Source organism: Falco punctatus (assembly GCF_963210335.1).
Source record: "Falco punctatus genome assembly, chromosome: 10".
NCBI classification, from domain to species: Eukaryota; Metazoa; Chordata; class Aves; order Falconiformes; family Falconidae; genus Falco; species Falco punctatus.
The window spans coordinates 1,508,244-1,523,795 of NC_137590.1; the positions used below are offsets into that span (position 1 = coordinate 1,508,244).

Genomic DNA, 15,552 nt, shown 5'->3' on the forward strand with positions numbered 1-15,552 from the left:
TGATAGCCTATAAAATATCTGCATGAATTTTAATAGTTTATATTAATGGAAAAATATGAGTAACTGACATAAAAGGAATTTTCCTTGTATTTGCACTATATGCATTTCTATAAAAATCAACAGATGAAAAAAGATAGTGGCTTAATGGAAGACTGTTTGAACTGGGGATTCACTAGTGTGGCAAAAACTAATTAACAGCTTGATAGAAAAGCTGTTGCATAATTGCCAAGGTGAGTACTCTTAAGGATAGTAAGAAAGTATTTAGGACGTGGTTAACACTGTCGTGTGATAAGCTGTATGTCAAAGACAGCAGTGCGTATTCCGTAGTAGAACTGATACCATACCCTGCATTCCTGCTTGCAGTTTCCTTTTTTGTAAAACCTGTGTCCAAGATGCAGTCTCATACATAAATGTTCTGCTAGTATGGAATTAGGAAGATAATTATCCTTGTCATCTGTATTTACATTGGATGTGAGATCTGTGAAAAAAGAAATGCTTAGTACATCTTAGATCTCTCATGAGAGTCGATACAAAGAAGCAGCTTTACCAATTGAAGTGTAGCTTAGCCCTCAGGAGAACTGTTTATTAAATCATTTTGTTGATAGAAGTAAAAAGTACAGGCAAAAGGAATAGGCATTTTGGATGAGGGAGATGCACACGAGGTATTTCAGCCATCACTCTAGAGCTAGCAGTTGATCTCTTCCGATCTGTCTTAAGCTCACGTGGGATAAGTTCTGCAAGCCGATGGGTGGCTTAGGCCAAACCAGCAAATACTTAAGCAACTGTTAAATTTAGTTGAAAGTTAGTGTGGAACTTGGACCAAGTCACACTTACAGCATAGGGGGAATTAGTTGGATCATCACAAATAATGAAAGAAACTTAGTCATAGCCAAAAACTAGTATGTCTGAGCTTCTAGTGAGATGCTGTGGAAACAGAATCCATGTGATTCCTGAATGAGAAAGTCCGTACTGACAAGTAAGCGAGGAGTAGTGGCAAGGATGGTGCCTATGTCTTTAGCGTTCCAGTATCTTTACTGTAACAGCATGTCTAGCTCTGGAGTCCATACTTCAGAAAAAATGTTGAAAAAACTGAATTTCTAAAACATCTGTGTGAATGAATCAAGGTCCAGAAAATCTGCTTAACAGTTAAAATACAGAGGAGTCTTCGTTATCTTAGCCTGTGCTGCCACTGAAAGGATAGCCTTGCTTTCACTCTTTTCCCTGGCTGCATTTTTTCCTCTGCTCGTGTAGCTGGATGTCAGCGTGGTTGGCTGAGGATTTTTCTGCCACTCATATGTTCTGAGCAGCACTGACTTGCATTTGTGTACAAAATTAACAGAGCTGCATTGCATGTTGTTCTAGAATGCCTAACATCGTTGGAGCCAAATCTTAACCTGTGTGGGCCAAGGCGCTGCTGCTGCTTTGCCTCCTCAGAGTGAAACTGATAGTATTTTCTCATCACCTCCTCTTTAAAGCCTATGCAGATGGTTTTTCTGGTTTCTTTTTTAGGTTAATTCTGTTGTTCTAAAGGAAGATTTAAGAAGTATGGTAGAAAATTTCTATGCAGCTCTGTTTGGATATGATGAGGTAAGAAGGGTGTTTTCAGAGAATCTGCAAGAACAAGTATACCATCTAATTCATTAACACAGAATATGCCAGATGAGTAAAATGTTTGCTGTACATGTCTTTGGAGAAATGTTATGTTACAGAAGCAGGCTTCTTAGTCATTGCCATCATCTTATTCCTTGAGTTAAAGTACTTCTAATAAACACGAAAGCACACAGCATATTGATTTAAATGATGGGACATGGAAGGAGGGATAGCCTTTGTACTGCTGCTCCGTCACTGTTTGACCTTCAGTAAATCATTTCCTCCCTTTGAATCCCTTTGCACACAGCTGTAGTTCGAAAGCAAAGAGAGTATTTATAGAAAATACCAAATAACATGGGGAGACAAAGGTACCACTGTGCACAAGTGTCTGTAGGACTTTCAAGAAGAAAATACAATTACATCATCTCTTTTAATAGTTATTTTTTTGCTCTAGTGGGTGTTGCTCTTCAACTGCTCTTCTTATTCACACAGTGGGACTATTTTTTGCACAGTGATTTGCATTATTAATATCTTTTAAATTTAAACTTCTTAGAATTGTGGACAGTGTTATGCATGCAGGTCTTTAATCTAGCTTTAAGTATAGCCAGGATGTGTCTGCTTGTGTGTCTGTCTGTTTATTTTTCTTTTCTCTTTTTGTTGACACTCTTTTGGAAACAAAATGTCTAGTTAAATTAAAGACAAATGTTGACATTTTTATTTTTAACTGAGTATTTTAAAGTCCTCTCTTGCTTTTGGCAAATGTGTCAGCAGAAGACGGGAGTTATGAGACTCTGCTAGTAACACCACATAATAAAAGACAATAAAAGTGGGAGAGAATTTAGACAAAAAGCACTCATGGATGTGTTTTTTTGTATAAGCCAAATTTAATATTAGATGTAACTGGAAAAATCTAAATAGTTCTTGACGAGTTCTCTCTCATTCAGAATGAAAAATGAAAAAGCAAAGGAAAATAGCAAAGTCCTGACTATTTTCTGCAGTGTTGTATTAAATATCCTGTAATTTTTCTATTCCAAGTGTCATGGGCTTCACACAATTCTGTGAGGTGGTGCTGTCTTCTCTGTAAGGCCAAAATTTTTGTGGCAAAGATTTCATAATGTAGAAACGCAGTTATCAGCTCCTGCATTAGGAATTCCCTGATCCAGTTGTTTTCCAAATTAACTTGCCAGAATATTTGTTACAGGCTGCTCTGTAAATTAAATTAAGACCAGCGTTGTTTTTGCATTCTGGGAAAGAGTGGTGTTGATACCTTTTCACGTACACAGTTTGTAACAGCTGTGTGCTCTGAGACAGCTAATATTGTCAGTTGCCAAGTAGTGATGTGGTTGTCTTGTGTTCAGACCCTCATCATGTGCAGTTTTTAATCCCCATTTTACTTCCTTTAGGGAATCTTGTCTGATGATCGTGTTCTGGCAGCAGCTCTTTGGAGAAACCTTTTTAACAGGAACTGTGAGGACCCTCGGCATCTAGAGTTACTTGTAGAATACGTGCGCAAACAGGTATGCTGCAGTTTGTGGTGTGGCTTCTCTTTATTCTGTTATTTAAAATATTAAATATTTATTGCTTGCACACCATATAGCTCAGTTCTCCTCATAAATATAACTGATTTTTATATTCAGTGATCATTTTTAAGGAGAAAAGGGTAAAAATATAAAAACAGGCTGATACTTATTGCAGATTGATGAAAAATGGCTGCAGAGAAATTCATGGAGTATTGAAAGCGATCGTGCTCATCTTTTTCTGGACCTATGCTATGGAGGGGCTTGACAAAATGGGCTACAACTTGTTGTAGAATTACAATTGATGTTGCAGAGTTGGGATCCTCTTCATAATGAAGTAGCATGCAGAGCTTGAAAGTCTCCTGATGATCTTTGTGGGAAAATTAAAAAAAGGTTACGTTTTCCAGAATTTTTTCTGTTTTGGTTATTAACTGGAGAAAACGATACTAAGTAGTGTTTGTCCTCTCAACCCTTAGGAGATTTGTGAACCAGATTTCTAGGAAACGTTGGTAGGATATAGTGGGTATCAAAGATTTAAAAAGGAGCAAGAGAGGTTCTGGAGGAGCGTAGGCTGTTGGATAGGGAACTGAAGACCAGAACCTCCACAACAGCATTCTCTGAAATGTTTCCAATACTGTATTCAGGACCAGATAGAGATTTGGAGAGACGGTATTTCAGAGTGTGGTCTGAAAAATGGTATGGGAAGCAAATGGCTGAACTTTATAGGAGTCTGAGGATGCTTTTGGAATGCCAAAGGGCTTCTCAGGAGGGACAGGCTTAATTTAATGCTTAAGGTTGCTGATACTTAACTTCAGTGAGTCTGTAGGAAAGTTTAAAACTGAAGATTGGCAGGGAGCAAACGCATATAAAATGTAATTTGTGACAATTTGCTGCCAAGTGGGGAATTTGTTGCACTTGTGTAGTTCAAGCAAAGGATAGGACAGAAGCTATTAGCAGTTGTAATAGGAAGCAGTGATCACACAGATAAATGTGGCACACTGGGGGAGAATGAGCACAGCCTCTGAAGACAAGTCATTCCTGTAGACAACTCTAAAGTGGTGCACTTGAGGAAAAATATTTCCAGCTTTGCATATATATTGATGAGCTCTAAACTGTCTGTCACCACACAGGAATGAGTCCTTGAGATTATAATTGTATTATTGAAATGTCAGCTCAGCACTCTGTAGTGTTTTAAAAAAGTAAATCAAATGCTCAGAACTACTAAGGAGGGAATAGAGAGTAAAGTATTGTCAAGCCACTTTTCAAATTCGTGGTACTCTTGTGTTCTTGAATTACATGCGTGGTTTGGGTTCCAGCCATCAAGAAAGATAAAAACCAAATGGAAGAAGGCTCAGAGAAGAGCAGTAGGGATGACATGAAACAGCTTTATTACTATCAGTGAGTAGGATCCTCTGTCTGAAAAACAGCTGAGAAAGAATATGAGACAGCTCTTGGGAAATCTTGAAGGCAAAAGGAAAGTGAGCAAGGAAAGGTGGTTCACTGGTACCAGGATGTGGGGACATAAAGTTGCTACAGATTGTTTGGGATGCTACAGTTGCCCTTGGCTTCCAAAGCTACTGGCAAGGTTTATGGAAGGGAAGTCTGTCCAGGGATATTAAATCCACAACAACCACTTCAGGTGCAAACCTCCTGAACTAACAAATTCTGAGAGGGAGGGAAAATAAACAAGGAAAATAACATTGTATGCATGTGTTGTACTTAACTCCTGGGGCATCTGCTTTGTTGACTGTCAGAAACAGGATGTTGTGCTTAGGTGGCTCCGTGGCCCTTGGTGTATCCCTTTCTTGGTTGAGAAACTCCTTGTCCAGTTATCTTTGTTTCCAGTAAGCATTGTGCATGAGGTCTTTCCCACAACTTCTTGCTAATCCTGTCTTTAACAGTAGCTATTAGTGGATGCCAGAGAAGAATATAGTAACAGGGCAGGCAAATGTACTGTGTCTTTGGTCAACTCTCCTTGCAATCTGCGTTCACAGACTTACCTGAGCCAGAGATGGTGTTTCTCACTGTTAGTGACTCTTGATGGACTTTCCCTCCTCCACCACATTTACAGTGTCCTGTGGCAGCAAGCTAACACTGTGTTGTGTGACAAGAGTTGGTTGGGTTTTTTGCTTTCATTGTACCTTAAAACTTAATTTGATCCCAAGAATTTCTTGTATTGTGAGAATGAGTGTTCATTCCACGTTCATTTCCTCCAGCTCATGTGCTTTTGTATTATAAATCTCAGGTGTTCCTTGCTGGTCAGGCTTTTTTTCTATAGTGAGAAGCCTTGGTCTATGTGAAACCACTTTTGAGAGCAGTCCGTGTAGATGATGGTACTAGCAGTGTGTCATCTGAATTAACTGCTGAGAAGATAAAATGACTCATGTTAGCTTTGCTGGCTCTTCTTTGTCCTGTTGCCAAACATTCAGAGGAAGCATGAGCTAAGGTGTTAGTAGAAGACCTTACGAAGTTAACTCCAGTGGATCTGCAGATACTTATCTCCTAGCCTTTCCATGACGCTTCAGCAGTCCTAAATTATCTTTTTAGGTCTACCGCATACAAAGAGAGAAGTATGTTCAAATCTTCCTGTTCTGCTTACTTTCCGGAACGCAACGTGTTTGGGTAGCTCTTGAGAAACTTGAGTAGGTGATGGGACAGCTTGCACTAATGTCCTGTCCTTGCAGGTGCAGCACTTGGATGCACTGAGCGGGGAGGACCTGCTGCTGACGGGCGAAGTGAGCTGGCGGCCACTCGTGGAGAGCAATGCCCGCAGCATCCTCAAGCCCCTTTCCCCTGTTTACAACGATGAAGGACTCTGAGAGCGCCGGAGCTGACGTGTCTGTCAGTTTGTCAGATCATCTTGGGAAGCATGCCCGAAATTGAACTGGGCTGAGGCTGTGGGTCAGAAAGGAAAATCTGCTGCTGGAAAGAAAATACTTAATTAGATGTCCTGTCTGTGGTGCCTCAGTAGTAGCAAATTGGACAGCCATACTCTTTTGAATATTCACTTGCAAATAAACGCTAGTTGGTTGGAGAACCTCTGTCCTTTTTATGGCACTGAGTGGTCCTTGCTGACAAATTGAAAGACCTGCCTTCTGTCTTTAGGAAACCAGGTATTTTACCATGACTTAGTTATCTCAAGAAGACGTTTCTGTCCTTTGCCTCATTTGGAGAGCTGCTACCTAGTGACACAACAGTGTTCCTCTGCTCACTGAATGGTTGTGAAGGCAAATCTGAGTTTTGCATATTAGATGTTAATGTATTTTAAAAGCTTGATATCAAGATGTAATGGTCTATTTTTGCTGTAGTGGTGTTAAGAATTGCTTTAAAAGATTCTAAAGGGTTTTCTGTGAAAATCTGTTTTAGGAACTCTCTGCTTTGTTGCACAAGGATAGGAGGATGCATAGAATAACGCACAGTCCCCAGTAATGCTCTACGAGTCTAGCCAATTTAATGAGAATAAAGTCCAAAATGTGGCTAGGCTGTCATTAAAGCTGCCTCAGAGTACTTGGTATTTCAGTCTGCCTTGCTGGTATTTCCATATTCTTTTTAGAGTTGTGGTTTAAGAATTTCTTTATGAAAAGAACATTCCTGGTTCTGTCCATGGCTCTTAATGGGACAGGACTATGCTGTCCTCCATCCCCCAAAGCAGTGGTCCAGGGCTTTTTAACAAGACCTGTCAACCCCAGTGAAAACTTTATATGGCTGTGCAGGCAAATTACGCCAACATAGTAATTACAGGAGCAAGAGCTCCACTGATTAAATCAGCAGAGGCTGAGGTGTACTACGTAGGTGGATGGTTCGCCAGGCTATTTCCAGGTCAGTGAAAAAACAGTTTTAATTTCTCTCCTGTCTAAAATCTTACTCAATAATAAATGTCAGTCTGGGTAAATGTGATGTGTATGTGTTTTCTGTGCCACTTGTGCTTTTGATAAGAATTAAGCACTATAATATCGGGACTTATTCCTAATGAAACTATTAAATAAAAGTCAAAGGTGATAATCCTTAACTTGTGACATTAATCCTTAATTTTTGAATCCTTAATCTGGTTAAAGTGAGACTGTGCCTGGCTGTGACTATTCTTCCTTCTGAAGTTGTTCTCTTCATATTGTGTGTTTTGGGAAATATTTGACATCCTTCTCTATGTAAAGAGCAGTGGGATGCAGAATATAGGCTCCCAAACACTGGCTTGCATTTTTTTCCCCCAGTCTTCTCTTAGGGAGCCTTCTGTGTATAAAAAAGGCATTTTGTTATTTTTTTTCCAAGGCGAACTTCCTCAGTTTAACTTGTTATAAAATGAGTCATGTAAAGAAACCCTCTATGTGTGAGGTGTATCCCTTCTCTGTGAAAACATTACAGACCAAACAACTTGCTTGCAGTTTATTTAAGATGCTTTTGTTGAAAGCTGAGCTAAGCAGAGAAACCTCTTATATGTGAAGTATTATACAGTGTGTGTGAGATAATAACACCTTGTAATTCATTACAGCTGGGTTGTATTTACATAAAAGAAGGCTGAGCTGTGTAGGAATTTGCTGATTAATTTATTTTTAATGAGAGTGAAGTATACCAAGTACCAAAATAAACTTTACTTTGTGTATCTTACTGCTCCTGAAATAGGTGGAAAAATTAATGGTAGATATTTTGGCTCAAAGCTACATACATTAATTCATATACAAAACAGTTATTTAACCCCTTTCCTGCTATGTAATTTAAACCTGGACTCATGTTATCCATGCCATGGGAACACAGGACTGCGAGTACACCACCATCCAACCTGGTGCTGTGCACAGGTCAGAGATCATGTGGTGGCTGTGGCACTGATGCTGCGAGGCCAGCGAGCTAGGAGAATTCATGGGACCACTAGTCCAGAGATGACAATACCTTTGATACTCTGAATATGGGACAGCCACGTGGTCAAAATTGAACCCATTCTTATGTTTATGGGCAGGAGGCTCCAGAAATCATGGTGCCAGATTGTGGTCGCTGGCATCTGCTTTTGCACTTTCTATTATGTGAGAATAAAGGCCGATAATCATGGCGCTCTGCTGGTTCCATAAAATGCCTTTGACACCCCCCCCCCCAGTTACAGAGCTGAACCAGCGCTCAGGCTGTGTTTTGGCCACAAGTGTGTGAGGCCTGTTACAAGAATAAGGCAGAAACTGTCTGTGAATTAAAAGGGTAATCTGTTAGAAAGGAAGAAATATGCTGGAGGCTACGCAGGTCCCAGCTGTCAGTTACCTGCAGACAGGATCAGGCTGTAGAATGTGACTCCTCTTACTCCAGAGGTGCATGCCCGTAGGTGGTGGCATTGCCAACCTGCTATATATGACATCTTTACAACCAGGATTTAGAGTCCTTGAGAGAGGATACTGTTCCAGTAGCAAAATCTGGACCTTGCAAGCATTACAGCAGCAATGATTAGCAGTTTTTTAACTTCTAATCACTTTTGCGATTCCTATGTGCAGTACCACTTCAAGTGCAGCAGAACACAGGGGTTGTAACCAAATGTCAAGCCTGTATTTTCCCATTTTCAAGGATTTGCAGAGGGAATGCTTGAAGCTATTCTGCTTGTGGACAGTTTTTTGTTTATGCTACTGGAGTTTTTGAAAGTTGTCTCAGGGCGTTGGCTGGGGGATGCTTACTGTATTTGAAGTGAATGTATGCATGCACACTTCTTCTGGAAGGAGCCATGCTGAGCACTTTATCATCCAGCCTGATCTCCTGTCTCATACACGGAATTTGGACATTGCTTATTATTCCAAAGGACTTGTTCTCCCAACTTTCCCAGGTGTTTTAGAATCAAGAGACATGACCTTCTAGGCAGCACTCCTTATTTCAGCTAGATCATGGGGGTTTTGTTTCTGTGAGTGGAAGGAAAGGGCCAATGCTCACTGTGTTCCCTTTCTGCTCTGCTGTTTTGCACCGGTAGGGGAGTAGGTGCACGTTTTGCCCCCAGAGTCAAACTCGGCAGTCTCTTGCTTCAGGCTGATGTTCTGCTACACTTTTTTTTTTTTTTTTTTTTTTTTTGGGGGGCGCGGCGGAGAGGGGAGTTGTATGATCCTCTTTGACGCCTACTCTGTATTTTAGATGGTTAAATTGTTTTATCATCTTGGCTTCTGTGTTCACACCTCCTTTGGGTATTTCTAACAGGCTTTTTCTGCTTCTTCAGACAGCTGCGGTGCTAAGAGCACAGGCATCCTTGATCTTCACAGTTCCTGCACTGTCCAGGTGCCTACACTGTGAAAGTGCAGTTACCACTTCCCAGATTTCTGCCTTATATCCTCCTCAAAGTGAAGGTTTTAGCACTGCTGCTGCCACACCAAGCCCTTGGGTAAGAGTTGCTGCTCCTGACATAGCAGTTGGATTTAACCACTGACCTGCCTCACCCTGCCTTTGGCTTGGTAAATAAGGTAAGCAGAGATGGAGCAAGAGCAAATTTTTCCACCAGAGCTTTAAATTAGATGAACGTAGAGTAGATGAAGAATAGCAAAGCTGTGGGAGGGTGAGCAGGAGCTGGGAAGAGATGGTGGTTGCTTCTGTGAGCATGGCCCCTGTGATGCATACCACTGCAAGGCACCACACTGAGGCACTGTGGGAGCTATACCATAGCCTGTGAGCCACTCTTGTATTTTTTCCATGCTCTCTCACTTCCAAAACCCTGCAGAGGAGGTCTGTCTTCAGAAATTCAAATCAACGTATGCCTGCTGCAGTCTATTTGTAGCATTTCTGTGGGACCAGTTTAATGCTGAGCGTGCAGCAAAGGTGATCTGCATCCCAGAGATGTGTTGAATGCTGCTCAAGCATTTGGAGAAGTTTGCCGATTCCCTCTACAGGTGTGCTGAGCAATTCATTGCCTCCAGAACTGGACTGTGGGCTTTCTTCCAGGAAGGTGAAAATACCGATGTTGGGAGTCGTAGATGTTTACATTAATACTTAGAAATTACTGTGTGTCTTTCTAACTCTTACGGTAATAGAGTTGTGCCATGGATACAGCAGTCATCTGTTGTGGCGTTCTCCAGCTTCTCAGTCCCCAGTGCAGCTGTTTGGTTGTGGCCTTCACCTAGCACACAGGATTTGTTTGGATGATGCTGGTGGCAGCTGACTTTGTCGTAGGCACCCCCTGTACAGGCTGCTGCCCTCCCCATCTGCCTCTTCACACCTGCCCTGCTTGGTCTGATCTCTGTTGTCTTGCATAATAAACTAACTGAGACTTTTTTGCTCTTTGGTTTTTTGGGTTTTTTTTTTCCTACAAGAGACTGTGATCAACCTGTGCACCATTCTCTCTGCTGAACAGTGCTTCATCAGGCTTGACTGTGCCTTTGGTGTCCTAGGGCTAGGTTAACACCTCTTCCAGCAGTCTGGGTGATGGTACTTCTGCCACTCTGCGGCATGCCTTAGGAAGCCAATATCTCCATCTTTTGGGCATGTTGTGTCTGCACAGCCTGGCCCTCAGCACTGTCTGTCTTTTCCTGAAGGTCTGAGAAGCCAAGGAGAGGGCAACAGCTTACACAGGAGCCTGGGAAAGTTGGTGAGGACATAGGGAAGACCCTGAGGCTCACCATGGGTGAGTGGCAGGCTCTGCTGCTTAGGCAGTTGTGCTGTGCTTGTGAAGTATCCGCCTCTCTCCTCAGCCTGCAAAGGGAGCATCGCCCACTGGTGCTGTGGGCTGCCTGCGCTGTGATGGTGCAGTTGCAGTGATCCTTCCCAGGCTCCCCCGGTGAGCTTCTTTTTACTGCTGCCCCTTCCTCAGGTATTTAGGGCTGTCCTGTGCACCCTACATGTGTGTGTTCTTTCTGAAGTTGCTGAACATGTTGAGGGAGACTTGTTTTGCTTGCAGTCATTCAACCTGCTTAACAGCTTGCTCTGCTCATTTGTGGGGCAGCAGAGATGGTTGGGCCTCATCCTTCCACAGGGAACACAGAGCAGGAGTTCACATGAGCATGAATCCATATCTTCTGTGGTTACATCTCAGTGGCTGCTCCAGATGTGATATGCTGGGAGCAGCCGGGGCGTTTAGGTCAAGTGGCAATAGATCTGCTTGAGGGGCCTGGGGCAGGTTGCTGTCAATGTTTTCCTGCACACAAGTGCAGGAACCAGAAATATCTACTGTCCTGTTTTCACTGTCTCGTGCAGGTATGTTCACCTAGGAGGACCCTGCAACATGTTGTGGAGACCAGATCCTGTTGGTGTTGGCGTGCTACTGCAGCTCTCACAGGAGTTAAGGGCTCCTTCACGCTGTTTTAAGAAGCAAGGAGTCAAGCGCACGCAAAGCCTTCATTAATGATTACATGGGTGACTAAAAGAGTGAGCTGGGCTTGTTCATTCCTCATCCCACCTGCAGCCTCCTGGGCTGCTCCACATCCTATCAAAGCCAGGCATCTGATGAGGGTTTGCTCATTGTCCCACATCCTTCCCCTTCATACTCTCTTCCTGCCGGTAACTGGACCCGTTGCTGTTACAATGCCCAATTCTATTTCTGCGTATTTCCTTTGGAAGGAGGGAAGGAAGAGGTGTCTGAAAGTGCTTTTTCACATGTTCACTATGGGGCAGCAGCCTAGGGAAGAGGCACATCGTGGTCCTTCTCATGACAGCTGCGAATTGGCACCCTGAGCAGCTAGGGGCTGGACCTCGAAGGGCCACCAGCGTGACTCAGTGGCCACACGTTGGCTTCCCTGTGTGGCACGTGGGTGGTAGGGGCCTCAGAGCAGCAACTGGAAAGAGCCTGCATGCTGGGCACACCACTGAGCAGGGACCGGTGGAGGAGGTGGGGTTGTCTGTTTCCCTGCCATCACTAGTGCTTAGATCGTTTGGCCTAGAGCTGGCAACTGGTGTCCATTGCCCTCCTGCTGAGCGGGGGCAAAGCTATCTGCCCTGATCTGGAAGAGTCTTAACATATGCATGGGAAAAATGAAGCAAGGAATTTGTGTGCTGCCACTGTGTTTAGAAGAATGAATCTGTAATGCCGTGGTCGGGAACCTTGGACAAAACACTGGGAGACTTTGCACTGTTCTGTCTGTGAGTTCCGTGCTGACACAGATCTCAGTGCAGTAACTAAAATTTGGATTTTTCTCATCTAACTGCGCTTGCTGTTCATTACATCTGGCCGGTGAATGCTGCGCTGTGGAACACTGCTATGCAGGTGCCTTCCAGAAACATCTGTAGATAAGTGTGTTTGAGCACCCTGATGTTTGTGGTGGAAGATGTGGATTTCAGTCTGAAATGAAGAGCAGGGAAAAAAGCAAATCTGGCTTCTTGTGTGTGAGTGCTCCCCAAGAACTGTACCATCACGGAACAGGCTGGCGGGCTCCCTTCCGTTTGCCTTCAAAGAGGAAGCGGCAGGTACATTTTGTGGAAAGCCCAGGCGAGGTGTTCGTGTTTGGTGAGCTCCAAGAGCATCTGTAGTGGGACACAAGAATGAAGTGTTGCCTAATACCTGGGCCAGATTATAGCTGCCTGGGGACGTTGCCTTGGAAGTGGGACTTGGTGTGTGTGTTTAGCCAGTGGGAATTTTCCTCTTGCCTTTCTCTGTTGATTGCAGGAGGTATGTGGACAACGCTTCCAGATAAGATCCTTGCTTTTATCTGGCAAGAATTGGCTGATGTGATTCCTACATCCCCTGTTGGCCAGTCAGTCTGTGAAGTGCCAATTATAGATGTTTATCTCTTTGCCAGACAGCAGGGATGGGATACTTCTCATCTAATTCTAGATGTCTGCATGGTAAACCTCTGTCAGTGGCAGCCTGAGCCCTCCTCCTGCTCAGTGCAGAGAGATAAGTGCTTTCACCGTGCATTTCATCTACCCTGTTTCAGATGTCTGCTGCAGGGTGAGGTAACTGACTCCCTGGAAATCTCTGCATCTCCCCACCAGCGCTGCAGAAGCCCAGCCTGACAAGCTCGGCCAGAGATGTGTACGTTGTATGTACTTTCATGTGCTGAGGTCCACGAGAAATTACCAGAGGAAGAGTAGATGGTTACCAAACACCAGTTGAAGACAGTGGAAATCGCTTCACAGAATAAGCAGCAGTGTGTTATCTAGCAGAAAACACGTATTTGATGACTTTTTTAAAATTCACACTCTTTCCAACTCCTTAGGAAGGCAAAAAAGGGTGATGTTACCTCCTTTTATGTTATCACCATGGTGACGTTATCCCCCTGGCAAAGCAGCTCCAGACAAGGCTCATCATGTTATAGCTCCTTCCCTTCTTTTTTTCCCCAAACTTCCTTACATTGTGTTTGGCTGTTCACACTTTAAATTAATGTTACTCTTTAAGCTGGTCTAACAGTTACACCTGAAACACTTCCATGCCAGCAGTTTTATTATAATTTTGTCCCCTATATGTTGTCCACAGCTGCTAATTCTGCACCTGCTTGCTGCATTGCAGCACAGCTCTGGCAGGTGACTTCGATTTTCTGGGTAAATGTACTTTTGCATAGTCCTGGTCAGAGTTCCTTCAGACTTCAGGGACCTGAAGACTAGGCAGTTAATCTAAACTATTAATCCCACTCCAGCTGTAGCCCATGGAGAGTGACAGTCCCTTGGGGACATGATTCATCCCATCTGACTTAGAACTTTGTGTCTGAATGTGCTGGTTCACACTCGGGCATGGCTGTCTCTCCATTGACTCTAGCCTGGTGGTTATATTAGAGAGCAGACATTTAGCTTTTAGACGACTAAATTTAGCCTGGATGAATTTAATCTGCAGGGGTTTTGTAACTTCTAGATAAAAGGCTGGCTGATTAGATCAACTGTCCAGCCAGTTCTTCGTTCTCTGGTTAGCCTCTGTGGAGTTCAGTAGCTCCAGGGTAAGTCGGCTGAAGGGGGTGGGGGAGGTTGGCCTTGCAGTCTGGGGACACCCGGGTGCTTCTGCTGTGCAATTTTTCATGTCCTGCATTGTGTTCTGGGTGGTGTGTTCCTAACGTGGCATTTTCAATCACTTATTGAAAATAAGTGTCTGCCTGTGTTGTTTCTCCAAAAATAGCTCCGTGGTGCTTTTGGGAAGCTGGAGTTAACTAATCCCAAAACACACAGCATGTGGACAGTGTTGTCATTTGTGTGGCACCAGACTCATAAGTTTGAAGGTCCCGTCCTAGAAGGATTTCCAGGGAGATTCTAGAAGGCCCCACGAGCTATTATTGCTCATGCCTGCGGTATCTAATGACGCGAGCTGTGCTAAGATTCCTGCTGTGCTTCGTATGCACACTGTGAGCCTGTGATATTAAAAAAGATGGTGTTTTGGCTTCTCTGCTGGGTGCCAGTCTAGCAGAGCCTGGGCTCCCCAAAAAATGTCAAGGAGGAGCATTAGCTATGGTTCAGGGATGATTAAGTTTCTTGGCCAAGTCTGATTACCCACTTGGGATATTTGTATTTCATTATAACTGACACTGAGACACATGTTTGATTTGGAACAAATTTCAAGCAGGAACAAGTTTCAGCATCTGCATTTCCACGGTGAGCACAGTGAGGGACAGAACAGGTTAGAGCCTGCTTGGCCGAGGGTGGGGAGCTCTCGGCAGGGAGGGGAGGGCAGGACCTGCATCAGGTACAGGGAGAGGGAAGGAGTACCTTGAGGAGCTGATCTTCCTCCCCTTGCAAAAGGGGTGCTCTGAGCTCCCAGTGTCAGGTGTGTGTCTGAGGGAGCCGGGAAGAGCCAGCTCCTCCCCAGAGTGGGAGGCTGTGCCTACCTGGTGATTAACTCCCCGGCGGAGGAGTGCAGCTCATGCTGAGTCCTGAAGGAACCAGCTGGGAGGAGCCCCGGAGCGCAAGAGGGCCAGAAGAGACCTGGAGTCAGACAGGACTAATCCGGGTGGAGAGGCACTTCTTAGCATCAACAGCTCCGGTCATGTTCAACTACCTGGCGGTAGAGGTGAGACCCCAGTTCCACCGTAGCTATGGGGGCCAGCAAGGGGTGTCTGGGCCACTGAAGAGCCGCCTGGAGCAGCTGAAGAAGCCGTGGTGGAGGGAGCCCACCCCACTGGTGCTCCAGCACAGCGAAACAGCCAGGCTTGCCATAGACGCCTTCCTTGAGCAGGGGGAACGCGGCTACCTGAGTGCCATCGCTGAGGAACGGGAGCTGCCTTTTCTTTCCACCCTGGACATGGAATATATGAGCCATCAGAGAAACCAAAGCTTTCCTGATCCCAGCTCAACGAAAGACAAAGAGGCTGACCCTGGCAGCGCGGACACTGGGGACGGGTCCTCCCTCAGCTCTGAACTAACATCTGGCACCTACTTTCCGCTCATGTCTGATGTGCACCCTCCAGAGCTGGAGCTGGGGTGGCCAGGGGCACCACTGCTCACAGTGTCTGGCCAGACTCAAGCCACTGTGATTTTCCAAAGAAACAAAGCTAACAGCATTAAGGATTTGCTCCGTTCTCTGATCAGCCGGGCACGGACGGTATGTATAGAGCTGTGTCCCTTTAGTGGGGTCTTGTGCCGCAGCACCCAA

The 15,552-nt window shown here is 44.4% G+C and overlaps 2 protein-coding genes across 3 annotated transcripts in view; both read left to right on the plus strand.

Annotated features, from left to right (window-relative positions):
- Window positions 1–6,144, plus strand: part of UQCC1 (ubiquinol-cytochrome c reductase complex assembly factor 1) — a 45,954-nt gene extending 39,810 nt beyond the window's left edge. For both annotated transcript variants that reach the window (XM_080405686.1, XM_080405687.1), the window contains 3 exons: window positions 1,510–1,587; window positions 2,994–3,107; window positions 5,792–6,144. In XM_080405686.1, the coding sequence (XP_080261812.1) occupies window positions 1,510–1,587; window positions 2,994–3,107; window positions 5,792–5,926 (327 nt within the window). In that variant the 3' untranslated portion in view covers window positions 5,927–6,144. The remainder of the gene's footprint in view (window positions 1–1,509; window positions 1,588–2,993; window positions 3,108–5,791) is intronic.
- Window positions 6,145–7,250: 1,106 nt separating this feature from the next.
- FAM83C (family with sequence similarity 83 member C) overlaps window positions 7,251–15,552 on the plus strand; it is a 28,304-nt gene continuing 20,002 nt past the window's right edge. The window contains exons 1-2 of the mRNA XM_080405699.1: window positions 7,251–9,064; window positions 9,151–15,501. Coding sequence (XP_080261825.1) covers window positions 14,824–15,501 — 678 coding nt within the window. The 5' untranslated portion in view covers window positions 7,251–9,064; window positions 9,151–14,823. The remainder of the gene's footprint in view (window positions 9,065–9,150; window positions 15,502–15,552) is intronic.